Source organism: Chroicocephalus ridibundus, unplaced genomic scaffold (genome assembly GCF_963924245.1).
Source record: "Chroicocephalus ridibundus unplaced genomic scaffold, bChrRid1.1 SCAFFOLD_84, whole genome shotgun sequence".
In the NCBI taxonomy this organism is placed as follows: Eukaryota; Metazoa; Chordata; class Aves; order Charadriiformes; family Laridae; genus Chroicocephalus; species Chroicocephalus ridibundus.
Window position 1 is genome coordinate 871656 of NW_026961297.1, and position 27064 is coordinate 898719.

A 27064-nucleotide genomic window follows, 5' to 3' on the forward strand; every position below is an offset into this window, starting at 1 on the left:
CCCAACCCCATGGGCTGGTGGGGCACCAGGAGCCCTGTCACCACCTGCTGTCCCCAGCTGCAGGGACGAGGACAGGGAGCAGCCACAGGGGGAAGTGGCACCCCGTGGGGGATGTGCCCCAGCTGCCCTAGGACACCCAGGGGCCCTGGCACCCCCTGCCAGATGCTGGCCTGCGCCAGCTGGTGGGTGCTGGGCTGGGCCTGGGCAGGCTTGGAGTGCCCCGGCTGCACGCTGGCAGTGACCGGTGACAGCGTGGCGGGGGCGGTGAGGCTCACGGTAGGCACTTGCGATGCCATCAGCAGCCGCAGAGGCAACCTCTCTGTTGGGGGAAGCCAAGAGGGGTGATGGGGGGGATACTGGCGGGCAGAGCCGGCTGGGGGGTTACCCGCAGGGTAGGAGCACCAGGAGGAGCGGGAGCTGCTGCCGTACCTCGATGGCAGGCAGAAACCCGGCAAGACAGGGTGTGGTGCCAGCTGCCAGCTGGCCTTGGGGAGACCACAGGGTCGTCGTGGAAACGCACAATGACATCCTAGAGGCCGTGGGAGCCTGGGGGATGGAATCTGTGCTGTTGCGTCACCGGGCTGATCTGGAGCTGGGCATGTCCCGCAGGGCTGTCAGGATATTGGCACCTGGAAAGAAGAGGATGTAGAGTGGATAGTGGAGATTGCACCTCTAACTGAAAGAATTTTCTTGAAGGTTTTCCACAGCTGTGTAGAAGTGACTTTTATGAGAGCCTTGCATCTTCCTGTTTCTTCACACCATCATGAAACTGATGCTTTTTCTTTATTTTTACCTTTTTGTTTGTTTGTTTCTTTTTTTCTTTCCTTGCCATACCCTTGAATCACCCAGCATTTGGAAAATTGTCCATTTGTTTCTAAGCAAGTAATTTTTTCTTTTCGATGAAATATTTGGAAGGCTTTGAGAAGTGCAGACGTTAGCTCACAGGAGAATTCTGTTCCTGCTGTTGTCTACCCTGGAGGTGGTGAACCTTCCTAGCTATGAAGTTGTCAACTGAAATAACTCCTACGACCAGCAGTCAAAAGCCACGTCCCATATGCAGTGGTGAGCTGCAGTGCGGAGGAGCTCTGGACAGTCATTTCGGGTGGGGTGAGAGGCAACCCCAGCTTCCTCAAGTTCCTGGTGTTCCTGCTGGAACAACGCTAATTCTTCATTCTCTCCACTTCCTAGCTACCAACAGGAATTGTCCTGAGGATGTAAAGTGCCGCATGGCAGCATTGATCTGTATTTCTCTCTGAGAGCAGCTGTTTCCCTGGTTTCCCTCTATGTCCTGCCTTTCAGGGGACCATGTATCAAACCTGTAATGAAGAGTTTTGTTTCCAAGGCTTTCAGATGGTTGTGTCTGTCCAGGACACCTCAGCCTGTGAAGACAAAGTGCTGTCAAGTGTCTTTGTGCTGGAGACAAACTCTTGGCTTCTTTGGGATTTTGATCCCATGCAGCTTCTAGTGCTGAGGACTGAGCACCTTTTTCCAGTGTTTCCAGCCTTTTCTATTGCAGCCAAAAGCTGAGGGAGGGTTTCCAGGGCTTAGTTTGGAGTGACAAGACAAATTGTCCTATGCAAGTAAACATCGCTCACGGAGTGTAGGCATGTGCGAGCCATGAAAACTTGTGTGAAGAGCACAGTGTGCTCGGAGAGCATCCCTCTGTCCTCACTGACAGGAGACACCAGAGCAGATCTGTCGGGGGCGGCTAGCAGAAAAGTACAAGTATGCAAGAAATTCGAGGGCATGCCGACCTTGCAGACCTGAGACAAATAACTCTGAGGAGCCAGGGAACAGCTGGCCTTGCAGGTCCGAGATAAATAACCTTGAGGAAGTGGGGAGTAGGCAACAAGTTATCACTGTAGCTTTTAGCACATTCCAAAACTGTAGCTTCTAGCATGTAGCGAAACCGCAAGTAGGAGGGATTATTGTAATGAAACATTTAGAGCTAAGCCAATTAGAAATGATAGAATTTGTGTAATTTATGTAACTGTTAAGTAGCTGTATAAAAAGCTTTCCGACGCGTGTAATAAACTGACATCTTGCTTGCATCAAGCAGCGTCCCGTCTCTCAATCGCGGCAAATTGGTGACCCCGACGTGATGGGGTGGTGAACCGCCTAGCTGAGCGGCTTGCTGCGAGTCCCACGGAACGTTGAATGAGCTGCTGAAAGGAAGCAGGAACTGGCCAGGAATCCCTCTGGAGTTAAGAGGTGAGCTGTGGGAAACATGGGGAATCAGATGTCCCCCGCAGAGAGAGACATATATGAAGTTATGAAAACGCTCCTCTGGAAACATAAAAAAGATATTTCCGGGCAGGACTTAAAGATTATGCTTAAGTGGGTACAAATGAAGATCCCCACTGTTACGGCCTCCAGTATTTTTACCCAGGAACTTTGGGACGATGTGGGGGTAAAGTTGTGGGACTCAGCGACATCAGGGAATGCCGAGGCTCAGCATTTGCTTCCGTGGTGGAGAAATATCTTTGAGGCTATTAAGGCACAGGAAAGGGGCCATAAAGACTCTCCAGATACTAAGGGGGAACCTCCACCAGCTCAGCCTTTGCTTCCCCCTCCGCTACCTCCGCGACGCGCTAAGTCACCCGGACCCTTGAAAGGTCTGTGCCGCAGGCTACCCTCCTGAGGAAGATCCGCTTGACCCGGCGCCCGTTGATCCCGATAAAGAGCCTGACTTGTACCCCCCTGACCCTCATGATACGTGGGCGAATATTAGACGTCAAGCTTTAAAAGAAGGTGACTTGGAAATAGCGCGAACGATAGTCGCCCCTGTTATTTATCAAGGCCGGGGAGTGCAGTGGGAGGCTTTGTCCTTCCCGGTGATTAAAGAGCTGCGCCGTACCGTCACAGAACACGGGCTCTCTTCCCCATATTTTGCGAGCCTGCTGTCTTCTGTCTTTGATACGTATGTTATGACTCCCCATGATTTAAAATCGCTAGCGCAATTGTTATTAACCCCTTCCCAGTATTCCCTCTGGGAGTCGCATTGGAGGGGGGGCCTTCAAACTCTCCTCACCAGCTACGTGGGTCATAATAATGCTGCTCTTGCCGCACTGACCATGGAGCACCTTATGGGTACGGGTCAGCACTCTGATCCAGCGGCACAGGCTCGAGATTGTCCACGAGAGGCCCTGGAAGCAATCCGCGAAGAAGCAAAAAAGGCTTTACTCAAAATACCCGATTCCAGTAAACCTCAAAAGGCATTCACCTCTATTACGCAGGAACTTCGGGAACCGTACATGCAATTCATTGATAGACTTAAGCAAGCTTTAGAACGCCAAATAGATAATACCGAAGCTCGAGAGATTTTGCTATTAAAATTAGCAGTTGAAAATGCTAACGCCGACTGTAAAAAATTACTTAAATCTCTCCCTAACCCAGCTCCGACTTTGGTTGAAATGGTAGAGGCTTGTAATCGTATCGGTCTGGGGGAGGAAATTGTTACGGTTGTGGTAAACCAGGCCATATCAAACGAAATTGTCCCGCTTCTAATGGGGGGGCTAAAGCTCAAGCCCCTGGGATCTGTCCCCGATGCAGGAAAGGGCGTCATTATGCTAATCAATGTCATTCTAAGTATAATTTTCAAGGGCAGCCGATACAGGGAAACCGCTTGCGGAGCGCGGGGCAGCGACGCGCACAGACACAAGTGTCGTCGCCGGTGAATCGAGCCATGCAGATGGGTGTGACCTCGCCACAAGTCTTCGCCCAGCAACAGCCGGTAGCGCCGGATTGGACCTGGCAACCTCACATGCAATAACAACCCTCCGATCGTTCGCCACTTTAACACAAACACTTCTTTCGAAGCCAGCGTAAAAGCTCCAGTCCTGATCCGCGACCCTGAGACAGGTAAGGTCTTGGGGCCATACCCCCTTGTCACATGGGGCAGAGGCTATGCTTGTGTTTCCACAGAACGAGGCCCCAGGTGGATCCCAGCGAAGAGCGTGCGACCGTTCCGTGAACCCCTACCACAGTCGGGCGGCCACAACACCAATCCACAGCTAGATCATTCCCCTGAACAGCATACCGGAGAACATTCGGAGGACTGATGCAGTGCTCTTATGGACAATAGAGCAGAGACGCCAGTAGAACATATTCATTGCGTCGCCTGTGGTAATTGTGACCCTTGGGTTTTATGTGACTGCTATCGCTGTGGTAAGAGATGGTAGCGACGGAATGTGCTGCATGGACTTAGAGGACCACTCTTCTTCGATACATAAGCAAATTACACAACTCCTCGCGCATTCACAAAAGGTGCAATCTGATACGGACTTCTTCGGATTGGGTACTTTGGGTGATCGGTTTGGGCTAAAGGGCTGGCTTAGGAGCCTGGTACAATCTGCTGTGCTCATATTAGTTATTATATTGGTAGGCCTTTTGATTCTAAGCTGCGCTCTTTCCTGTGTCAGGTCTATGGTGACTAAAGTTATTCGACATACATGGTTTATTCAAAACGGCGATATTCCGAAGATTTACGGTAGTGTTAGTTCTGTCCAGCTCACTGAGTATGATGACCTTTAAACCCGCGCCTCAGTTCTGTCTTTAAAGAAACAAAAAGGGGGAGATGTCGGGGCAGCTAACGGAAAAGTACAAGTATGCAAGAAACTCGAGGGCATGCCAGCCTTGCAGATCCGGGACAAATAACTCTGAGGAGCCAGGGAACAACTGGCCTTGCAGGTCTGAGATAAATAACCTTGAAGAAGTAGGGAGTTAAGCAACAAGTTATCACTGTAGCTTTTAGCACATTCCTAAACTGGTAGCTTCTAGCATGTAGCGAAACCGCAAGTAGGAGGGATTATTGTAATGAAATATTTAGAGCTAAGCCAATTAGAAATGATAGAATTTGTGTAATTTATATAACTGTTAAGTAGCTGTATAAAAGGCTTTCCGACGCGTCTAATAAACCGACATCTTGCTTGCATCAAGCAGCGTCCCGTCTCTCAATCGCGGCAGAGAAGCAGGGTGCAGAGGGCTGTTTGAGGATCTCCTCTTCACGCTCCACAATGGCCCGCCTTGACACTCAGAAAGGAAGGCGTAGATGAGAAAGAAGCTCCTGACAAAACCCAAGCCTGAAGAGGAAGGACAGAGGAGGTGGAAGCTGGCTGCCTGCCAGCCTCAGGGGTTTTGTGTTTCCATACTGGAGACACGCATTTGTGTGTGCGTGTGCTTGTTTCTGTTGGGGGGGAACTGAGGGATGAGGAGATCCTGGGGCCGGCTTCTAGATAGAGCATCTACAACCAGCTCCTGGAGGGATCCATTTTCTCTGTGTGTCTATACAGGTCTATATTTCCCACTAACGCAGTCTGCCATACAGGCAGCGCACCATACCAGTACCCTCACTGGTATTTTGGTGATGGTTGTCACGGTACTTCCTACTTGAGGCGGCAATTCTATTGAACTAGTACCTCCTTTAATTGTGTATCGTGGCCTGCAACTCCTCATGTTATCTTGTGAGAGACAGCACCACCAGGGTGAGCCATCAGCATAGAAACATGAACAGCTGAGCAAATGGATCTTCATTCCAGGGCAATGGAGCTTCACTTCAGGGGAACCTTGAGAAACTCTGGGATATGGCCAAGAGCAACCTCTAGAAGTTTACAAGGAGAAGCATCCAGTCCTGCACTGAGGGGGAGGAAGGAATAACCAGGTGCATCAGAGCCCGCTGGGACCTAACGTGCTGAGCAGTGATCCTGAGGAGAAGGTGCTGGGAACTGGAGTGGCCCCCCAAAGAAAAGTGTCCCCCTGTGTGCAGCTCCCCATTTTGGAGGAGTGGGGAGGAACTGGAGAGTGCCCAGAGGAGGTCTGCCCAGCTGTGGTTCAGCGTATAGTGCACATGCGCTGCGTGGGGAGGCTGAGGAATGGGGGCTTCTTTGCCCCTTTGGCCCCATGGTGGAGGGGCTCTGGGCAGGACAGGGGTTGCTCGAAGGACAGTTTCAGAGATAACGGGGCTTTTCTTCTTCGTGGGAGACCGCATGAGAAAGAAATAATGCCAGAACTTGTAGCTTGGGAGGTTTAAACAGGAAACGGGAGAAAGAAACGTCACTCCAAGGGCAGTGCTGTGGAAAAGGCGGCCATCCAGAAAGAATGTGGATCAGCCCGTGGCTTTGTGTTTATTAAAGACATATCCCCGAAGGATGGCGAGACTTCAGAAAGCTTAGTGAGTTGCTCAGGCGAGAGCAAGGTAGAGAAGCAGGGGAGATGTCTGCAGCCTGCAGGGACCATGCCCAGGTGTGGAACACAATAGGACAGCCTGCGGTGGTTTCAACAGTGTGGGGCTGTTGAAATGTGAAAAGCCCCCAAGAGATCCAAGGTCTTAATCGCCGTGTCTGTGACTGTCACCTCTGCCACTGATGCCTATAAGGAGTACAAGAGCCTGATGGCCTCCTCGTCCCCACCTGGGAGCCTGGGAGGTGTCCTGCTGTCATTCTGCACGTGTCATTGCACCTCCCTTCCCACATCATCCGCATGGAAGAGCAACTTGGAAGACATCATCCTGATTATGGAACAGGTCATCCTGAGTGCCATTATGTGGCACATGAAGAACAACCAGGCGATCGGGCGCAGTCAGCATGGGTTCACGAAAGGCAGGTCGTGCTTGACAACCCTGATCTCCTTCTAAAATAAGGTGACCCGCTGAGTGGATGAGGGAAAGGCTGTGGATGTTGTTTACGTGGAGTTTAGTAAAGCTTTTTGACACAGTTTCCCACAGTGTTCTCCTGGAGAAATTGGCTGCCCATGGCTTGGATGGGCGTACACTTCGCTGGGTGAAAAACTTCTGGGACAGCTGGGCCCAATGAGTGATGGTGAATGGAGTTCAATCCAGTTGGTGGCCGGTCACAAGTGGTGTTCCCCAGGGCTCAGTACTGGGGCCGATTCTCTTTAAAATCTTTATCAATGATCTGGACAATGGGATCGAGTGCACCCCAAGTAAGTTCACAGATGACACCAAGTTGGGTGCGTGTGTCAACCTGCTCGAGGGTAGGAGGGTGTTGCAGAGGGACCTGGACAGGCTGGATCGATGGGCCGAGGCCAAGGGCATGAGGTTCAACAAGGCCAAGTGCCAGGTCCTGCCCTTGGGTCACAACAACCCCATGCATCGCTACAGGCTTGGGGAGGAGTGACTGGAGAGCTGCCTGGCAGGAAAGGACCTGGGGGTTTTTTGGTTGACAGGCATCTGAATATGACCCAGCAGTGTGCCCAGGTGGCCAACAGCATCCTGGCCTCTATCAGGAACAGTGTGGTGAATTGGACCATGGAAGTCATCATCCCTAGTCACTAGTTCAGGTTGCTCCAAGCTCCTGACCTTGGACACGTCCAGGGATGGGGCATCCGCAACTGCAAGCCATTGCCCCTTGTTCTGCTATTACAGGCCTTGGTAAAAAGTCTCACTCCATCTTTCTTGGCCTATGACCACTGTGATTTCACCTGCAAACACCGTGGAGAGAGCCCAGAGATCTCCCAAGACAGGGTTTGGAGGCCTCAAGCACTTGACCAGTATCTAGAGGCTGAGAGCCCTGGGCTCAGTGGTGTGGAGACTGAGGACGGTATAGGAGGAGCCTGAGCGTGCTGGAAGGGTGCTTTCAGAGCTGGTGGAGCTTTTCTTCCTAGTGGAAAACAGCATGAAACAGTGGAAAACAGAAAGAAATATTGCCACGACGGGCAAGTAGGGAGGTGCAGGCTGGCCACGAGGAGAAAGAAACATCACTCCAAGGGCAGTGCTGTGGTGCAACGCGCCACCCAGAAGGACTCTGGATCAGCCCAAGGCTTTGTGTTTCAGGGAAGAGCCAGGGAGGATGGAGAGATCTCAGCAAAGGAAGGTGGCAGCAAGGTGGGGCAGCCGGGTGGATGACTGCAGCCTGCAGGGAAAGAGGCAGAGGTGATGGGACGCCGTAGGACAGCCTGTGGTGTAGAAGACACAGGGATGTGGCAAAGCTGAAAGGCCCCTAACAGAGCCAACCTCTTCATGTCTTGGGCTACGGCTGTTGTCTCTGCCACTGATGCCTATGAGACAACCAGTCCTTCCAGCACTGCGGTCTTGTTGCCTCCTTGTCCACACTCAGGAGCCTGGGAGGTGTCGTACCCTAGTCCTGCCCTTGGCACTGCACATCTCCACATCCCACTGTGCCAGGAAGAGCCCTGAGGAAGGAGTGAGGGAGAGGATCTCCCTTCCTGGGGGCTGGGGGTCAGGCCTTGGCCCTTTGGGCGATGGAGTCAGGGCTTGGCCCTTTGCACTAATGAAACACATCCAGGTTTACCCAGCATCAGGGTCACCTTCAACTTGCTTTTCCCGACCTGTCATCACTGCCTCCAGTTTTCTGCTCTAACCAGACCCGGGGGGCAATTCCTCAGTGGTGTCCCTCAGTGGGACCCATCAACAACACAAGAAACTTTGGAGTTTGAACCCGACTTTGGCTCCTTGAGAGGTTCCTTCAACTTCCTCGCAGCGTCTGACGTTCACGGACTCGGCCTCGAACCCACCGGAGGGGGTCTCTCCAGTTGCTGCCCCCCCAGAGAATCACAGAAGATGCCAAGTTGGAAGGGACCCACAAGGCTCAAGTCCAACTCCCAGCTCCTCACGGAAGCACCTGAAACTGAACCATATGACAAAGACCGATGTCGGATGCTCCTTGACCTCTGGCAGGCTGGGTGCCGGGACCACTCCCCTGGGGAGCCAGCGACTGACCACCCTCTCAGTGAAGAGCCTTTGTCTCACATCCAGGCGGAATTTCCCCCGATGCAGCTTCATTCCATTTCTTCGTGTCCTGCTGCTGGTCACCAGAGAGAGCAGATCAGCACCTCCCCCTCCGCTGCCTCCGCTCGTGTCCACACGCGTGTCCATTCACCTCCCCGCCTGTCTACGTGTGTCCACACACCCCCACAGGCTTCCACGCATCTCTGCACACGTGTCCACACACCTCCACATGCCTCCACTCCCAACCACACGCCTCCACACGTGTCCACTTGCATGTCCGCACACCCCCACAGGCTTCCACGCGTGTCTGCACATGTGTCCACACGCCTCCACATGTGTCCACATGTGTGTCCACACGCCACCACTCCTGTCTCCACACGTGTCCACACACCCACATGGGCTTCCACACGTCTCCACACGTGTCCACATGTGTTCACACACCTCCACACGTGTCCGCTCTTGACCACAGGCCTCCACACGTGTCCACACGCGTGTCCACACACCCCCACAGGCTTCCACTCCGTTCTCCACACGTGCCCACACGCATCCACACGTGCCCACACACCTCCAGATGCCTCCACACCCCATTGTGCGTGGCCACACACATGTTCACACACCTCCACATGCCTGAGACCGACCCCTCCACACCATCTTGGTGCCCCCCCCACATCCCCTCCTGTCCCCCGTGGGGCGGCCCCCTCCCCGACCCACCCGTGTCCCCACTGGGGGGGATCTCCGTGTATCCCCCCCCGCCTCCTGTCCCCACCCACTAGGGTGTATCCCTGCACCCCCCACGGGTATCTCAGTGCCCCCCGTGTCCCCAGTGGGGGTCCCCGTGTTTGTCCCACCCTCCGCCTGTCCCCCCGAAAAGGGTCTCCCCCTGCCTCCCCCCCGGGTATCTCAGTGCCCACCGTGTTCCCCGCGGGGGGGGGGGGGGGGGTCCCTGTGCCCCCCCCGACCCCCCCTGTGTCCCTGCAGGCTGAAGGGGGCTTTTGGGGGGGCCCTCGGCCTGCTGGGGGTCGAGTTTGTCGGGTTCTTCTCAGGGGTCTCCATGTTCCGGCCTGGGCAGAGCCTCTTCTGTATCTTGGGGGGGCCCCAAAACCCGGGGGGGGACACCCTAAAAATGGGGGGGCCCTAAAACTGGGGGGGAGGGGCCTAAAACTGGAGGGAGGGGAGGGGCCTTAAATGGGGCAGGGGGGAGATGCCCTGAAATGGGGGGGGGACCCAATAAAGCGGGAGAGGCCCTGAAACAGGGAGGGACCCCGAAATGGGGGACACACACACACAAAACATGGGGGGTGACCCTGAAACACGGGGGGGGGGCCCAAAATATGGGGGGGGACGAAACATAAGGGGGGACAGGGCCCAACATGGGAGGGGGGCCAAAAACGGGGGGGGAACCCAGAAGGTGTGTGCAGGGGTCCGAAATGAGGGGGGGATCCCTGAAATGGGGGGCGAGACACCCTAAAACCGGGTGGGCTGCCATCAGGGAGGTTCCTTCCCCCCTCCAAAGGTCACAGGGGGGCCCTGCCAGGCCCGGGGGGAGGCGGGTTTCGCCCAATTCCGCCCTGTGGGGGGGTGCCCGGGGGGGAGGGGCCGCCCCCCCCCCCCATTTTTGGGGTGATTTTCCCTGACGTGGGGCAGCGCTGGGGGCCCACGTGGCGGCTGCCCTGGGCCTGGCCCTGGCCCTGCTGGAGGACTGGAACAGCGGCTCCTTCTGGCTCCTCTTCGGCCTCTGCAGGTGGGTCGCGGGGGGAGGGTGTCTTTTTTGGGGTGTCTCCCCCCCGCTTACACCTGACTGACACCCCCCATTCCCCCCCCCGCCCCGCAGCGTCCCTCCCGCTGTCACCGAGGCGCTGCTGCTGGTCTCCATTCTGGGGTGCAGGAGAAGAGCCCTCTGAGCCCCGGGGGGGGGTGGGGGGTGGTGTCGGTGTCCGTACCCTCCCTCCCCCCCCGAACCCCCCCGAGCGTCCCCAATATGCGCTGACCCCCCGGCGTGCCCCCAAACCTCCCCTTCCCCCCCCCCCAACTTCCACCGCCGTGTTGAGAAATTAAAGGGTTTAGCGCGGGAAAGCGCCGGCGCGCCACGGCTTTGGCGCAGAAAGACGGGGCGGTGGCCCCGCTCCTCATGCAAATGAGAGCCGCGGGGCAGGCTGGGAGCGCGCGGGAGAGAGGAAGGAGGGGTTTTTTGGGGATCGGGAGGGGGGTGAGGGAAGGGGATGGGGGGAGAGGGCGGGGGGCGTCAGGGGAGTGCGAGGGGGCGGGGGGGGTAGGGCGGGTCGCCGTTGCGTAGGGGGTGGTGGCGGATGTCCGCCCCTGCGGGGGAGGAGTAGGTGGTATTAGCGTGGTGCAGTTTCATTGTTGTTTTTCGGTTCGTATGTGGTGAGTGCGGCACGACGTGGTGTGATCACATGTCCGTGAGACGAGCGGGGCCAGGCCAAGCGCCGTAACCGGTAGCTCCAGCGGAGTGTCTGGTTGTTGGTGCGGTGGGAGTTAGCGGTGTGTGCCGTGAAGGGCCGCGTGTGCGCATAGCGGCGCCGTGCGACCGGGGGAGTCGCGTGTGTGAGGGGGCTGTGGGCACGAGGGACACTGTTTGTGCCCCATACATCCCCCACCCCATGGACATCTGCTTTGCCCCATAGGTCCCCCCTTGCCCCATACGCCCCTCCTTGTGCCCTCCACTCTCCGCACTGGGACCCCACTCGCCTGGTCTCTGGTTTCTCCCGTTTCTCCCAGTTTCCCAGTTGGCAGCTCCCAGCCCCGCAACGCGCAGCTCCCAGCCCTGCAACGCCGGGAGTCCCCCCCCCGCCCCGGGGACCCTCCGGTGCCCCCCGGGAATGATCCCCCCACAGCCAACCCCCCTGAAGACGGGAAATCTTGGAATCCTGGAATCATTTGGGTTGGAAAAGATGTTGAAGATCCTCAAAGGAGGATATTTGTGACCGTTCCTCAATAGCTACGGGGCGGGGGGCAGGAGGACGGGGCCCAGTGACAGGACAAGGGGCAACGGGGACAAACCGGGACACGGCAAACAAGGAAAATTTCGCTTGGAGGGAGATGGAGCTTGGGGACACGGTGCCTAGAGAGTGTCCTTCTCCGGAGATATCCCAACCCTGCCTGGAGCGGTCCTGGCCCACCTGCCCCGGGTGACCCTGCTGTGGTGGGGGCTGGATGATGGTCGCCGAAGGAGACGGAGGAGAGGGAAGGGGGGGGGTGAGGGCATGGGAAAGGGCCCATGGGAAGGAGGGGGACGTGGGGTTTTGGGGACCTGGGTTTTGGGGATGTGGGGTTTTGGGGACATAGGGTTTGGGGGACGTGGGTTTTTAGGGACGTGGGTTTTAGGGGCAGATTTTGATGGATATGGGGTTTTGGGGACGTGGGGTTTTGGGCCATAGATTTTGATGGATGTGGGGTTTTGGGGACGTGGGGGTTTGGGGACATGGAATAGTGATGGATTTGGCAGTTTTGGTCCATGGTTGGCCTCGATGATGTGAAAGGTCCCTTCCGACCTGGGCAATTCTGTGGTTCTCTGGGGCGGAAGAAGCTGTTTCTGCAGCGGCCCCCAGCCAGGCAGGAGTGTGTCTCCCCTCCCCGGCGTTGGCGGGGGCTGGATGATGGTCTCCAAAGGAGATGGAGGAGAGGGAAGGGTGTGGGTGAGGGCATGGGAAAGGGTCCACGGGAAGGAGGGGGATGTGGGGTTTGGGGACGTTGGTTTTTGGGGACATGGGCTTTAGGGACATCGATTTGTTATGGATATGGGGTATTGGGGGACATGGGGTTTTGAGGGACGTGGGTCTCTGGGGACTCCTCCAATGGTTGGGGCTCTCTCTGGAACCCAGATGCCATTTGTCCTTCCTCTCGTGGCGTGTCGACACCGAGGCTTTTCCCTGGGGAACGCTGGCTCCAAGGTGCCATCCCCGAGCCAGAGGTGGCGGATGGGCAGCGCCGGGGACAGGCGCGGGGCCACCACAGCCCAGGGAGAAGAGCTGCCTCGGGGACTAGCGGGAGAGACCCAGCGAACGCCGGCCCTTCCTGGCCCCCCCGCCTCCAAAAGGAGGGAATTTCCCCCCAAAATGGTGGGGAATTCCCAGGAGAGGTTGTGAGCTCAGGCGCCAGCACTGCGCGGAGCCGAGGGGCGAGTTCCAGCCCGGCTCCCATGGAGCTCTCTCCCAAGGGGGACCCATGACGAGCCCGTGCCAGCGTTTCCGTCCTGTGCCCCCCATCTCTCCCCGGCCCCTTCCTCTCCCAAGACGGTCTGTCCCAGTTGGCCACTTCCAGCCCCCACGGGGGCTCCTTGGAGCAGCCTTTTTGGGGCGGTTCCGACCGCAGCCAGCGCCAAACCCCGCTCCCGGACATCGGAGGAGCCCCCCGGCGGGGACGGAGCTGGGTCACAAATCCCTGGGGGATTCTCCGGGTTCCCGAGGCTCCTCCCCAACCCGCGATGCCCCAGAGAAGGGGGTGGGCTGGGGGGGGGGCAGTTCGGGAAGGCAGGTGGCCAGGCGTGGGGCTCCGAAATGGCCTGGGAACCCCCCAGAGCGCTGAGTCCGTGGGGCAGGAGCCCAGAGGTCCAGGCCGTCCCTCCACGCTCCTCTCCTGCCCCACACCACGGGGAGAGGGGCCACGGAGGGGGAGCCACGCGCAGGCAGATGCGGAGCGAAGCTTTGCTGAAGGAGTTTATTGATGGCGAGAGGGCAACGGTCCGGGGCTCCCGGGGGTCGGGGGGGGCCATCCAGGGATGATCATCTCCTCGTGCTGCTGCGGGAGGACGGGACGAGGGTGTCACCGCTGGTTCCAGTCCTGGAAGGCAGAGCCCGGCGTGAGACCCTCCCGGCGTGTGCCGGGCCAGGAGAGCGGCCGCGTCCCCCCCCGTCTCCCCACAGAGCCCTGGGGACGGAGAAGGGACCCGGAGCCCCCCACGCACCCAGGGCAGGACCTGGCTCTCCTGAGCCCCCCAGGGCACCCCCAGCCCCTCGCCCGGCGTGGCCTTACCTGGGGACGCCCCGAAACCTCCGTGAGCCCCGCCCGGCCCCCGCGGGCATCCTGGGGGGCACCAGAGCCCCCCGCCCGGCCACGGCGGGGCCCCGGGCAGTCCGTGCAACCCCCCCCGGGTGTGGGGACTGGCAGAGCAGCAGCTGCGTCCCGCTGGCCCGGGACATGCGGCGCCGCCGTCCCCTCGTCATCCCGCTCCTGCGGCCCCAGCAGTCCCGGCCCCGAGGGCTCGGGGACCCCCTGGGGCCCAGGACCCTCCGTGGGGCTGGAGTGGCCGGGACGTCACTCACCTAGGCCTCGGCCGCCTCAGCCATGCGTCTCTGGCGCGCCAGCTCCAGCAGCTTCTCAGCCCGGGGGGCCTGGGGAGACGGGGGGGTCAGGGAGGCGCTGGGAAAGCCATGGGGGGGCTGGGGGCGAGTGGGCTCCCAGTGCGGGCACTGAGGGGGAGTGGGCTCCCAGTGCAGGCACTGGGGGGGAGTGGGGCCCCAGTGCAGGTACTGGGGGGGGAGTGGGGTCCCAGTGGAAATACTGGTGGGAGGGGGTGGGTTCCCAGCACAGGTACTGGGGGGGTGAGTGGGTTCCCAGCGCAGATACTGGTGGGAGGGTGTGGGGTACCAGTGCAGATAGTGGGGGGCGAGTGGGGTCCCAGTGCAGGTACTGGGGGGCAAGTGGGGTCCCAGTGGAGATACTGGTGGGAGGGGGTGGGGTCCCTGTGCAGGTACTGGGGGGGCGAGTGGGGTCCCAGTGCAGATACTGGGAGGGAGTGGGGTCCCAGTGCAGACACTGGAGAGTCGAGTGGGGTCCCAGTGCAGGTACTGGGGCACACTGGGATGCTCTGGAGCGCGGTGCCCGTGGGAGGGAGGGTCTAGGGGCAGCAGAGCTGGCTGTACCTACCGCAGCCCTCTTCACTCGCCCGAAGTTGATTCCCCCCTGTGGAGAGACCGTGGGGTCGCCTGGGTCACTGGGATGTCCCCAGCCCCGGCGAGCAACGGGGGGACCGAGCGGCCCCCCCAGTTCCGCAGACTGGGCGCCCTCCCAGCCCACCCGCCGCTTACCCCGATGCAGTAACCTCCGCTTGCTTCGAAGGCCTGGGGAGAAAGAGCGCAGCAGGGGCTGGAGGGGACCATGGTGGGGCCGGGGGGGACGACACAGGCTCCCCTCGGCCCCAAGGCTTCCCAGGAAAAGGCCTTCTGCTGCCCCCCAGCACCATCCCCCCCCCCAGGTTTCACCTCACACGAGGACCAGGGGTGAGGACGGAGATGAAGGGACCACGGGGAGTTCAGGAGCCCCAGAGAGGACGGGGGCGGGGGCTGGTGGGGACGCAGCGATGGGGCACGGGGGCGGTCGGCGGGACCCCCGAGGGCCGGGGCCGGGGGCTCTGGAGGGCCGGGGGGGCGTGGGACGGACAGGAGAGGGAAGGAGCCCAAGCGGAGGGGCCGTGGGGGCTCCGAGGCGGTGGCTGGTGGGGGCAGAGGGGGGAGGAGAGCGGAGGAGCACAACGAGGGGACGGTGCAGGGAGACGGTGGGGTCGGGCAGGGGCTGCAGGGACACCGCTGCCGGGGAAAGGGGGGAAGGCGAAGGGCTGAGGGGGATGAGGGGAAGAAAGACCTCGGCAGCGACAGAGAGGTGGGACACGGAGCGTGTTGCCGGGGGGAGATGGCAGCGGGGCCCAAAAGGACGGGACTCGGGGGTGCCGGGGGGGGATGGGACGGATGTGGGGGCGCCGAGACGAGAGGCCAAGCCAAGGGCTTTCGTGCCCCCCGCTGCAGCGGAGCCGGCGTCCCCCAGCCCAGCCCCGGCCCGCGGCCCTGGGGACCCACCTGGGCATCCTCCGGGGTGCAGAGCAGGACGGCGAAGAGCAGGGCCAGGCTGAGCACCGCCACCTTCATCTTCCTCTGCCGTGCGGAGAGTCCCGGCTGCAGCTGGGGAAGGTGAAAGGGCAGATTTATCCCCCCCGGGACTCCTGCTCCTCCCTCCCCGCCCCGAGAGCCCCCGGGGCAAAGCTGGCCTTGGCAGAGACACCGGCCCTGGCCACCAGCCCAGCCCCGGCACAGAGTCACCTCCGTCCCGGCACCGGTCCAGCGTGGGCATGGGGCAGCTGGGCAGGGAAGGGCCCCGGCACCGGGGGGCGGCTGGAGAGGGCGGCCGGAGCCTCCCGACAGCCGGACGCCCGACAGCCGTGACCCACTGCTCCATCATGAGACCGGCCTCCAACAGCCCCTAAAGCCAGAACCCCCCAGCTCCCCGTGTCCCTCACCCCCAGACCCCCATCTCCCCACGTCCCTCACCCCCATCTCCCCGTGTCCCTCACCCCCAGACCCCCATCTCCCCACGTCCCTCACCCCCAGCTCCCCGTGTCCCTCACCCCCAGAGCCCCATCTCCCCACATCTCTCACCCCCAGACCCCCATCTCCCCACGTCCCTCACCCCCAGACCCACATCTCCCCACATCTCTCACCCCCAGACCCCCATCTCCCCACGTCCCTCACCCCCAGACCCACATCTCCCCACATCTCTCACCCCCAGACCAGCCTTTCCCTCCAGGGCCCCCCAGGGGTGACAGCACCCTCCAACCAGGGCTCTCAGGGCAGAAATACCTCTGCCTCGTCCCCAGCCCCTCGGGTAAAGGGGGGGCTGGAACCGGCCCCTCTTCTTCTGCACCGGGGACCCCGGGAGGAGGGAATGTGGGAGGGGGGAGGATGGCTGGGGGCAGGGGCCACGGGGCCGGCAGGAGACTGGGGCCTTCGGGCACTGGGGGACACTGGTGGGTGCTGGGCGTGGAGAGGGGAAGGCTCGGCGTGGGGGACGTGCTGGGGGGCGGCCGTGCCCGGCTCCAGCCCCCACTGTTCCCCAGGCTCCGCGGGACCCAAACCTGTGCCGTTCCCAGCCACGGCCCCCCCCGGCAGAGGGGGCTGGCCCCTGCCCTGGCCCTCGCCCCGCCGCCGCCTGGGGACACCCCGTCCCCCCACATCCCCGGGGTCCCCCGGGCAGAGCCGGCCCCGAGAGCGGGTCCCAGCGCCCCGGCCCCGGTGCAGCGCTGGCTCCGCTCCCCGCTGGGGCTCGGCCACCTCTCGCAAAAGGCCCTCGTCCCCTCCGGTGTCCTCGACCTCTGCTGGCCCTGGACGCGGCCGTTCAGAGGGACGCGACGAAGCCTCAGCTCATCCCCCGGCAGCCCCTCGGTGCTGATGGCGGGCACGGAGCCCCCCCGGTGAGAGGAGGGACGTCTGTCCCGCGGCACCTCTGACACCTGCCTGCGCCCTGCGGCACACAGGGCCCTCCAGCCCCCCCGGGGCTTCCCCAGAGCCCGCTCGGGGGCAGAACGGCGGGGGCGACAGCAGCCGGGGTGCCCTCCAGCCCCGCCAGCGGGCAGAGCCCCCTCAGGAGGGCGGTGCTGGGGGGAGCGGGGAGCAGCGGGTCCTGGGGCGCCCCAGCGCCGCGGTCCCTCCTTCCCCGGGGACAAGCCGGCGCCCAGAGACGAGGGATCTCCCTTTCCCCCTTCCTTCCCCCCGGCTCCTGCCCCAGCCACAGCCATCAGTGGGAGGTGTCCTGAGGCGCACCCCGGCCTTGGGGGGGGGCTGCCCGCAGCCGAGCGCTGTCTGGGGCGGGGACCGAGGGGTTATGTCCCCTTGCGAATATGGCCGTGGGTCACTTCTCCTACCCCGTGAAGAGCGCACAGCCCAGGAGCCCTCGGGGCTCTCCTGCGCGGCGGCGCCTGCGCCCCAGGATCTCCCCTGGAGCGGGGACGCTCGCTTGAGGTTCTGCTCCTCGGGGCCGGCAGATTCCTCACCGCAAGAGGCTCTCGGCGGCGTGCTAAACCCTGAAGTCTTGGCTAAGTGACGTAAGGGTTGATGGCGTGGCTATAATCCCTTAGACGTGAACCCTTGGCCAAGCCTGGGGCTCGGATTGGATCCAGCTGCACCTTGACTCCTCTCGGAGAAGGAGTTCGGAAAGCTGGGGGGTCCTTACCGAGCCCCGGGACCCAACGGGAGGGTCTCCCTCACGGATCGCCTGGCCCTGGCCCCCGTGCGGTAAATAACCGGGTGCCCCTTGCCATCGAATCCCGTAAAACACTGTCGCCTTCACTGCTGGCTTTGGTAAATGGTGTTTGCTGTTCATCACTATTTCGCTGCTGCTCTCTTACGAGTGAAGGTAATCCCTACGCCGGCGACGGGGCGGCGCTGGGGGAGCAGCCGGACAGCCGGGGGGGCTGCTCTCCTTGGGGGAGCCTGGGGGGGTCCGAGCAGCCAGGGTGATGGAGCTGCCTCCCCAGGGGCGCCGCGTCCTTTTCCCTCTCCTCCGCCTGCCCCGCGCTGGCCCTGGCTCTCCAGCTTGGTTTCCTTCACCCCCAGCCTGACCACCGCCACCCTGGGGGCCCTGGGCAGCCCCCTTGGGGTGCTGTGGCGTAGGGACAGCGTTGGGCTGGTCGTAAGCGGTCCGGGGCTCCGCTCCCAGTGGGGAGAGCCGCCGGGGGAAGACGCACAAGCCGAGCCAGACCTTTTCCAGCAAGCCGGCGCCAATGGAGCTGCTCTCTGCCATCGTGACGCTCCCGCAGTCGGCCCCGGCTGCTCTCTTCAAGGGCGCAAGTGCCCCAAAGGGCAGAGGGAACGGCCGGGACCTCTCCCAACAGGGACAGCTTCAGGGCAGACATGGGCATTTTTGGCTCGAGGAGCTCAGGCACCCCGGGTTTTCCCCCCTGCAGACGCACACAGCTCTCAGGGGAGACAAAGAGCAGCACAGAGAGCGACTGATTGGCTTCTGCATAACGAGGAGACCAGCCCTTCGATGGCATGAGCCACCGCTGGGAGGACATGGGACCGGCAAGGTCTCCATCGGGAGGCGCAGATCGACGGGTCTCTCTGGGTGGCAGAAGGAACCGCCCGTAACAACCAGCAAATCCACTGGCCGCGCTGAGCAACGGCGGCACCGAACGCCTTGGACTCGCCGCCTGCGCTGAGTTCCCGGGACGTCGGCATTATCCCAGCAAACCCGCGGGTGCTCTGTAAGGCCGGTGCGTTCCTCTGTAAGCTCTTCCTCTGTTCCCTGCCACAGGAATTCCAGCCACCATGCTGCGCTGCCCAAGGGCCGTTCGCCCCCTAACCCACCCAGTGGCCCACGGCCCACGGCTGAAAGTAAAACAGCGCTCAATTGGAGTCCGTGGCCCCTGGGGTTGGGGGGGTGGTTTGTGTTTGTAGGAGACGTGGGGTGGGAGTCAAAGGCCGGTGGGAAAAATCTGGACGGGGCTTTGGAAGTCGGCTGGGAGGTTTGCCCGAGTTTCAGCGAAACTGAGGTGTCGCTGGTCGTGTCCCCGTGACGGGACAGGCTCCTGTCCCGGCTTGGAAGAAACCCTGTCTGGGGTCATCTGCCCGAGAAGAGGGAAACGAGGGTGCGCTGAGAAGTCGTCACGAGAACCGTCACGAGAACCGTCAACAGCTCAGGGCCCTCGTTGACATTAGATGGCATTTCCGAGGGTTAGGGATAAGGTCGTGTCTTCACGAGACACTAACTCTAAATAAGGGATCTCTTGTGGTTCGGTCGTGAAAAGATTGAAGGCGCCTGACTGGAATATTTGCTTTGGAAATGCCCAAAGAGCAGGCAGCCACCTGGCAGATGTTCATTTTGACGGCTTCTGCTTTCTGCGTTATCTGTTGGACAGACAAGTCACCCGGTGCGGAATCATGCACCGCATTTAAACACGCTGTGGTGTTTTTTGCGTTCCGGGCCTGTTTTGAAAAGAATCGACGAATCGTAGGCGCTGACACCATTGAGGAATATGGGATTAGGAGCAGCCGATGAGAGAAACGCAGACCAGCGGGCGGCACTGGATGCCCCTTGACATTCACAGTGGTGTTCGGGGAGGTTCCCTCTGCCGGCTCAGTGGTGGCGATGACAATGCGCTCGGGTGGTTGTGATCGTGAGCCGCACATTGAAAAAGGTAAATGTCAGCAGTTGGCCGGTTTGACCAAGGGCTGGACAAGAGCCTCCTCAGGGTCTCTCTGAAGGGTGGCTGATCCTACCCGTGCTGTCCCCCCGCCGCCTCCTCAGGGGGAGCGCAAGGCCTGTGGCTTTGACAGTTCGTGTCCCAGACAAAACCCCACTGACGCTTCCGAGCACCCCAAAGTGCCAACAGAAACCAGCTTTTAACAAGCCCAACAAAAAGGGGCGCAGGGCACAGATCTGGAGGTGACTCCCGTTGAGCGCGAAGGAGAAGTGTCCCGTCAAGGAAAGGTCTTGCCAATCCCCAAACGAGTGGACCACCGTTGAGGGCAGCACCCAGAGGGAACCTCCCGTGGGGCCAAGAGCACGTCTGTACCTTTCTCTCTTTTTCCTACAGTCCCTCCTGGGAGGCAGGGGGAGTTTTACCACATTTATTTTCCAAATAAATTTTTATCAGGGTTGTTCTCCTCAGGCTCTGACCCGCAGTGAGGCGTCCCGCCGTTTTACAGAGGGAAAGGGGAGGGAAAGTGCATGTACCGCTTCTTCTTTGGTGGGAACACTTGGTTCAGTGCTCATCGTGCACACTCGGATGGCGCTGGAGCCTGAGCCACGACCCCAGCTCTGCCCTCGGCTGGTTGGAGATGGATCTTCCCCAGGGATGGAGGTGGGAGCGAGTCTGTCTGGGGTCAACGCCTGGCACATCAACCCCACGGGAGTGTGAAGCTCTGGTGGACTCTGGTGCAATGTTTGCCTTTTTCCAGTCACCGGGGACTTCACCTGACTGCCATGGCTTTTCAAATATCATGGAGAGTGGCTTGGCAACTCCACCAGCCAGTTCCCTCAGGACTCTGGGATGCATCTTGTCAGCCCCCATAGACTCCTGCATGCTCAGGTTCCTCAGGTGGTCACAAACCTCATCTTTTGCCACAGTGGGGGGGGACTTTTTTCCTCCAGTCCCTACCTTGAGGTCCACCCACTCGAGAGGTGTGGGAAGAGAGGTTGGCAGGGAAGACTGAGGCAAAACTGTTGTTGAGTACCTCAGCCTTCTCCTCGTCCATTCTTACCAGTTTGCCAGTCTTGCTCATCAGGAGGGGTACGCTTTCTTTGACCTTCCTTTTCTGGCTGACATATCTATAGAAGCCCTTCTTATTATCCTTTGCCTCCCTTGGCAAGTTCATCTTGAGCTGCGCCTTGGCCTTCCTGACCCCATCCCTGCACACCTGGGCAACATCCCCATGCTCTTCCCAGGGTACCTCTCCCTGCTTCCACTGCCTGTGCATTTCCTTCTTGCCCTTTAGTTTGACCAGCAGGTCTCTACTCAGCCATGCACATTGCTCAAGGCTTTATCCATGGGGATTATCTCCACCCCAGCCACTCCCTATGCATTGAATCTCCCCTTCCATATCATTCCTAGTCGCTTCTCTGTCTCATTCCCTGTCCATTGCAGACCAACCATCTGCAATATAAACGTGGGCACCAGATGAACTCCTCCTGGGGCCTTTGACAAGCACTTAGACCTCAAAGAGCAGAGAGGTGCCTCTAGGAGGTCCTCCTCTCCCCGAGATATGCTTCCCTCACTGGTGTCTTTAGGATGCATGAGTGGTAAATGGAGAAAGATGGTCAGCCCCTGAGAGCTTGTTAACGTTTCAGTTAGTGGTGAGGCAGTGATTGGTAGTGGGTAGGGATGCCAGAGAGGGCAGAGGAAACTCAGTGACAAACAATTCTTATGGGGAGTGGCTGAGGGAACTGGGATTGTTTAGTCTGGAGAAAAGGAGGCTGAGGGAGACCTTATCACTCTCTACAGCCACCTGAAAGGAGATGTAGAGAGGTGGGGGTGGGTCTCTTCTCCCAAGTAACAGGCAATAAGAGAAGGGGAAGCAGCCTCGAGTTGCACCAGGGGAGGTTTAGACTGGATATTATGAAAAAAGTTTACTCTGAAAGGGTTATTAAGCATTGGACGAGGCTGCCCAGGGAAGTGCAACCATCCCTGGAGGTATTTAAAAGACGGGTAGACGCCGTGCTTAGAGATATGCTTTAGTGATGGTTTTTGTCAGAGTTAGGTTGGTGGTTGGACTCGATGATCTGAAAGGTCTCTTCCAACTTAGGCAATGCTATGATTCTATGCACCCCAGAATGCAGGTTGCCCTCTTGGCTGCCAGGGCACACTCCTGACTCGTATTAGCCCAGCTGCCAACCAGCGTCCCCACATCCCTTTCTGCAGGGCTGCTTTCTAGCCACTCCTCTTCCAGCCTATACTTGTGGCCACCATTATTTCATCCCAGGTGTAGATTGCAGCATTTGTTCTTGTTAAACATGCTGAGAGTTGCCTTCTCTGGGTCACGGACACAGGTGCTAAACTGAACAGGGCCCAGGAGCCAGCATCCCTGTGCTGCCCCACAATGCCCCAGCATGTCCCAGTACGTACCCTCCGTAAGTCCATGCTGACTGCATTTGAAGACAAATTTCTCTTTTTGGTGCCCAGAAATATCACCCAAGAGGACTCTAACTGGTGGCACACTGCTCACCAATGCGAGCTTGTACAGCCAGTGAGTTGTTCCCTGAGTTGCATTTTTGGCCTCGTTCAGAGCTGGGTGCAACACTTGCTTGTCCTCTCTCACAAGAGACCTCTGCTAACCCAATGACTTTTCAAAAGGGATATTCCAAAGAAATGTCAATCTTGTTCTGTAACTTCACTACCGCTATTTTGCCTGTTATATGATGGATTTCATTTCTCTAATCTTTCTTATGTTTTCACCTGTCCTGATACAATGACCATGTCTAAAGTCATCTTTCCAGGTGCAGACTGTCTAGACAAGGGCCTTTTCTATTATACTCCCGTTTTCTCCTTCCCTTACTCTTTCTTCATTCAGGTTCCTGTCACCCATCCAGCTGCTGCTTTGAGCTTCACGTGGTTAAAAGTTTCCCTGTCTTTCAGTAGTCTAATTGTCTCCTGTAGCCAACTCTTTAACTATGTTTATATCAACCTTTCTGTACCTATCCATCCAAAGCATTTCTCATAAGATTACCCCTTGCAGAAAAGCAACCTCATTAGAGGCAGCATGTACTTAGCATATGGCCGCAGAGGGTGTTTTATTGTTTACCAAACATGATCCAACATGATCAGGCTTTACTTTTCTTTGCTTGCAAAGAGGAGAAACCCTTCTGTGCCCGGGCGCAGCCAGGTCTCTAAGGAGCTCAGGTGGGAGCTGGTGCAATGGAGCTGTAACATCCAGCTGCAGAGACCAGTGGAGAAGTCTGATGGAAGGACACTGATGTAAATCCCAACTGGGCAATGACAGACATGGTGGGGTTGGGGTGGGGGCGGTGAGGAGCAGCATTGTCCATACAGTGTCAGACCTCAAGGGACTGCTTTTCCTAGCCATCCAGACCTCCTGAGGAGACCCTCTGGATCAATATCAGTTGCAGAAGACTTCTATCACCTCTTCTCTAGACTGAAAAGTAAAGTAAAACAAAGCCTTTAAAAAAAAACTTATTGGGTTTTCTTTGAAACCTTCCTTCTTAACTACAGTATGAAAGAGCTCCAATTCACTGTAGAAGCCTTGAAGACTTGAAGGAAATTAAAGGAAGAGAAACAGCTTGTTAGGGCTTTCTGTACTTTAATGAGCCCCATGGCGTATTTAGCTCTGAGTCCACGAACCTCAGAGAAGATTGAAAACACTGTTCCAGAAGTCAGAAGCAAAACTCAAAGTACCTTGAGGGCCACTGAGGCCCATTACTGACAAAGTCTCCCGGTGGACTCTCAGAGGAGATAGCTGGAGGCTGGGATTGCAGGAAGGCAAAGGCACTGTGCAGGTGGCTGTAATGCGGAGAAAACTGTTGCTTTGTTTGATGAAGCAGAAAGGCCAAACCTGACCCTTAGGCCCTGGGAAGGCAGATCCTGCCCCTCAGGTGTGGCTCAGGGCTCTTCCTGGGGGTAGTGGGGTGTGAGGGTGAGCAAGGCCAAGGGTAGGGGGGCTGTGCAACACTCTTGCATGAGGAAGCCAGGAGGTGAAGCAGAAACCAAGCCCAGAGCTTCAAAATAAAGTTTTTTCTAGTAGGCCTTGGTGGCAGAGGCAAGTGCCATAGCCAAGGGGACAATGAGCTTGGTGCTGTTGGGCTTTTTGACATTGCCAGAGCCCTGGGCCACCTCCACTGCAGGCTGTCCATCACTGTCCCATGCCTGCACCTCTTTCCTTACAGGCTGCAGACACCCATTGTGCTTTCCCACATCGCTCTCACCCCGGCATTTCTATACCTGTGCTGATGCCTCTCCACTCTCACCGGCTGTTCCTTGGAACACAAAGCCATGGGCTAATACAGACTCCCTCTGGGTGACCTCTTGCACCACAGTGCAACCCTTTGAGTGAGATTTCTTTTTCCTCACATGCAGTCCGGCCCTTCCAAGCTGCGCTTTGTTGAGGTTTCCTTCTCTTCCCACTACCAAGAAAATCTCCATGATCTCTGAAGCCACACTTCAAGCAGGTGCAGGCTACTGCTAGAGAGCCCTGGGCCTCCACTTCAATAGGTACAGAAGCCCAGCTCCCTCAGCTTCTCCACACATGCCCCAAACCCCATCCTGGCTAATGTCCTTTGGAGCTTCTCCAGTTCCTCCTCCTTCCTTCAGAACAGAGAGCCCCACACACAGACACACTAGACCAGATGTGGCCACACCAGTGCTGCATCAAGGGGGATGATAATCACAGGATCTTTGCGGTTGGAAGGGACCTTTAAGATCATCGAGTCCAACCATACACACACAACCCCCCCACACACACAATCTCCATCACTAGAGCATGCCCTGGAGTGCCACATCTAGACATTTCTTAAACACGTCTAGGGATGGTGACTCAACCACCTCCCTGGGCAGGCTGTTCCAGTGCCTGACCACTCTTTCAGTAAAGTCATTCTTCCTAATATCTAACCTAAACCTCCCCTGCCACAACTTCAGACCATTTCCTCTGGTCCTGTCATTATTCCCCTGGGAGAAGAGGCCAACACCCACCTCTCTCCAACCTCCTTTCAGGGAGTTGTAGAGGGCAATGAGGTCTCCCCTCAGCCTCCTCTTCTCCAAGCTAAACGTGCCCAGCTCCCTCAGCCTCTCCTCATATGCCCTGGTCTCCAGACCCCTCACCAGCCTGGTAGCTCTCCTCTGGACACGCTCCAGCACTTCATAGAACCATAGAATCATTTAGGTTGGAAAAGACCCTTGGGATCATCGAGTCCAACCATCATCTCCACTCTACAAAGTTCTCCCTTACACCATATCCCTTAACACCACATCTAAAGGAGTCTTAAACACATCCAGGGATGGTGACTCCACCACCTCCCTGGGCAGCCTATTCCAGTGTCTGACCACTCTTTCTGTGAAGAATTTTTTCCTTATGTCCAGCCTAAACCTACCCTGTTGCAGCTTGAAGCCATTCCCTCTTGTTCTATCGCTAATTACCTGTGAGAAGAGACCAGCACCAACCTCTCTACAATGGCCTTTCAAGTAGTTGTAGAGAGCGATGAGGTCTCCCCTCAGCCTCCTCTTCCTCAAACTAAACCGTCCCAGCTCCTTCAATTGCTCCTCATAAGATTTATTCTCCAGGCCCTTCACCAGCTTCGTTGCCCTCCTCTGCCCTCGCTCCAGCACCTCGATATCTCTCTCGGATTGAGGTGCCCAGAACTGGACACAATACTCAAGGTGTGGCCTCACCAGTGCTGAGTACAGGGGGACAATCACCTCCCTCCTTCTGCTGGTCACACTATTTCTAATACAAGCCGGGATGGCATTGGCCCTCTTGGCCACCTGAGCACACTGCTGGCTCATGTTCAGCCCCTTGTCAATTAGAACCCCCAGGTCCTTTTCTGCCAGGCAGCTCTCCAGCCACACTGCCCCAAGCCTGTAGCGATGCATGGGGTTGTTGTGGCCCAAGTGCAGGACCCGGCACTTGGCCTTGTTGAAGCACATTCCATTAGCATTGGCCCATCGATCCAATCTGTCCAAGTCTCTCTGTAGAGCCTCCCTATCCTCATGTAGATCAACACTCCCGCTTAGCATCGTGTCATCTGCAAACTTGCTGGTGATACACTCTCTGTCCTTATCAAGGTCATCAATAAAGATGTTGAACAGAAATGGTCCCAACACCGAGCCCCAAGGGACACCAGTTGTGACCGGCCGCCAGCTGGATTTAACTCCATTGACCACCACTCTTTGGGACCGCCCATCCAGCCAGTGCTTGATCCAGCAGATCGTATGCTCATCCAGGCCGTGAGCCGCCAGTTTTTCCATGAGAATTCTATGGGGGACAGTGTCAAATGCAAGTGATCGCGAGATTTCCCCCAGCTGCTTATAGAAAGCTTCGTCCGCCTCACTGCTTTGGTTGGGAGGTCTATAGCAGACTCCCACAGCGCTATCAGCTTTATCGGCCCTTAACCTAATCCAAACACTCTCCACCCCGTCATCGCTATACTCGATTTCTGAGCTCTCGTAGCATTCTCTAATATACAGGGCCACTCCTCCACCTCTCCTTTCCTGTCTGTCCCTCCTGAAGAGCTTGTAGCCATCGATTGTGGCACTCCAGTTATGTGAGGCATCCCACCACGTTTCTGTGATAGCCACTATGTCATAGTTTCCCTGGTGCATCATGGCTTCAAGCTCCCCCTGTTTCTTGTGCATACTGCATGCATTGGTAGAGATGCACTTCAGATGTGCTAATGACTCCAGCACCTTTTTGTGGGTGTGGGCCCCATTTCCCACCAGACCCCTCTCAGGTGCTTCCATGATTTCTAAGCATCTATCCCTTCTCTCCAATGAAATGTCAGAGTGAGAGTCCTCACTATCCTCCCCTTTGATTTATTCCTGACAGGCCCAGTTGTCTCCCCTTCCCCCCTCATATCTAGTTTAAAGCCCTGTCAATGAGCCTTGCTACCTCCTGCCCCACAATTCTTTTCCCCTTCTGGGACAGGCGCGTTCCACCTGCCACCAGCAGGTCAGGTCACTCCTATAGCAGCCTGTGATCAAAAACCCCAAAGCCCTGCCCATAACACCAGTCCCAGAGCCATGAGTTGACCTGTTGCCTCTTCCTGTGAATTTCCTCAGTCATGATTGCCACTGAAGGGATAGAGGAGAACACAACTTGTGTTCCTGACCCCTTAAGCTGTTGCCCCAAGGCTCTAAAATCTCTTTTAATCAATTTTGTGCTCCTCCTACCCACTTCATCACTACCCACCTGAAATACTAAGAGGGGGTAGTAGTCAGAGGAGTTTACTAGGGCTGGAAGTTTGTCCAACACATCCCTGACCCGTGCCCCAGGGAGGCAGCAGACTTCCCTGTGAAGTGGGTCTGGACGGCATATTGGCCCCTCCGCCACCCTCAATAGAGAGTCACCCACCACAATGACCCGTCTGCTTTTCCTTTTGGAGCCAGCTGTGATGCTGGGTCCATGGCGACTT

The 27064-nt window shown here is 58.1% G+C and overlaps 1 protein-coding gene and 1 long non-coding RNA gene across 2 annotated transcripts; one reads left to right on the forward strand and one right to left on the reverse strand.

The window, feature by feature from the left end:
- The first annotated feature begins 4576 nt into the window (after positions 1 to 4576).
- On the forward strand, positions 4577 to 10605 carry LOC134509197 (transmembrane protein 107-like). Its single transcript, XM_063321676.1, has 4 exons — positions 4577 to 4605; positions 9683 to 9783; positions 10349 to 10445; positions 10536 to 10605. Exons 1-4 carry the CDS (start codon positions 4577 to 4579, stop codon positions 10603 to 10605), a joined length of 297 nt encoding a protein of 98 aa, XP_063177746.1.
- A 2779-nt stretch (positions 10606 to 13384) lies between these two features.
- Positions 13385 to 15652, reverse strand: LOC134509223 (uncharacterized). The gene is made up of 5 exons (XR_010069259.1): positions 15514 to 15652; positions 14749 to 14781; positions 14588 to 14623; positions 13984 to 14052; positions 13385 to 13501 (listed from the first exon to the last, which is right to left on the reverse strand). It is a non-coding gene; the product is annotated as an uncharacterized LOC134509223 (long non-coding RNA).
- Positions 15653 to 27064: the final 11412 nt, after the last annotated feature.

Coding starts and splice junctions, on each gene's coding strand:
- LOC134509197 (XM_063321676.1), top strand. CDS start 4,577: ATGTCGGGGCAGCTAACGGAAAAGTACAA. Junction 4,606..9,682: donor CAGCTAACGGAAAAGTACAA/GTATGCAAGAAA, acceptor GTGTCCCTGCAG/GCTGAAGGGGGCTTTTGGGG. Junction 9,784..10,348: donor GCCTGGGCAGAGCCTCTTCT/GTATCTTGGGGG, acceptor GACGTGGGGCAG/CGCTGGGGGCCCACGTGGCG.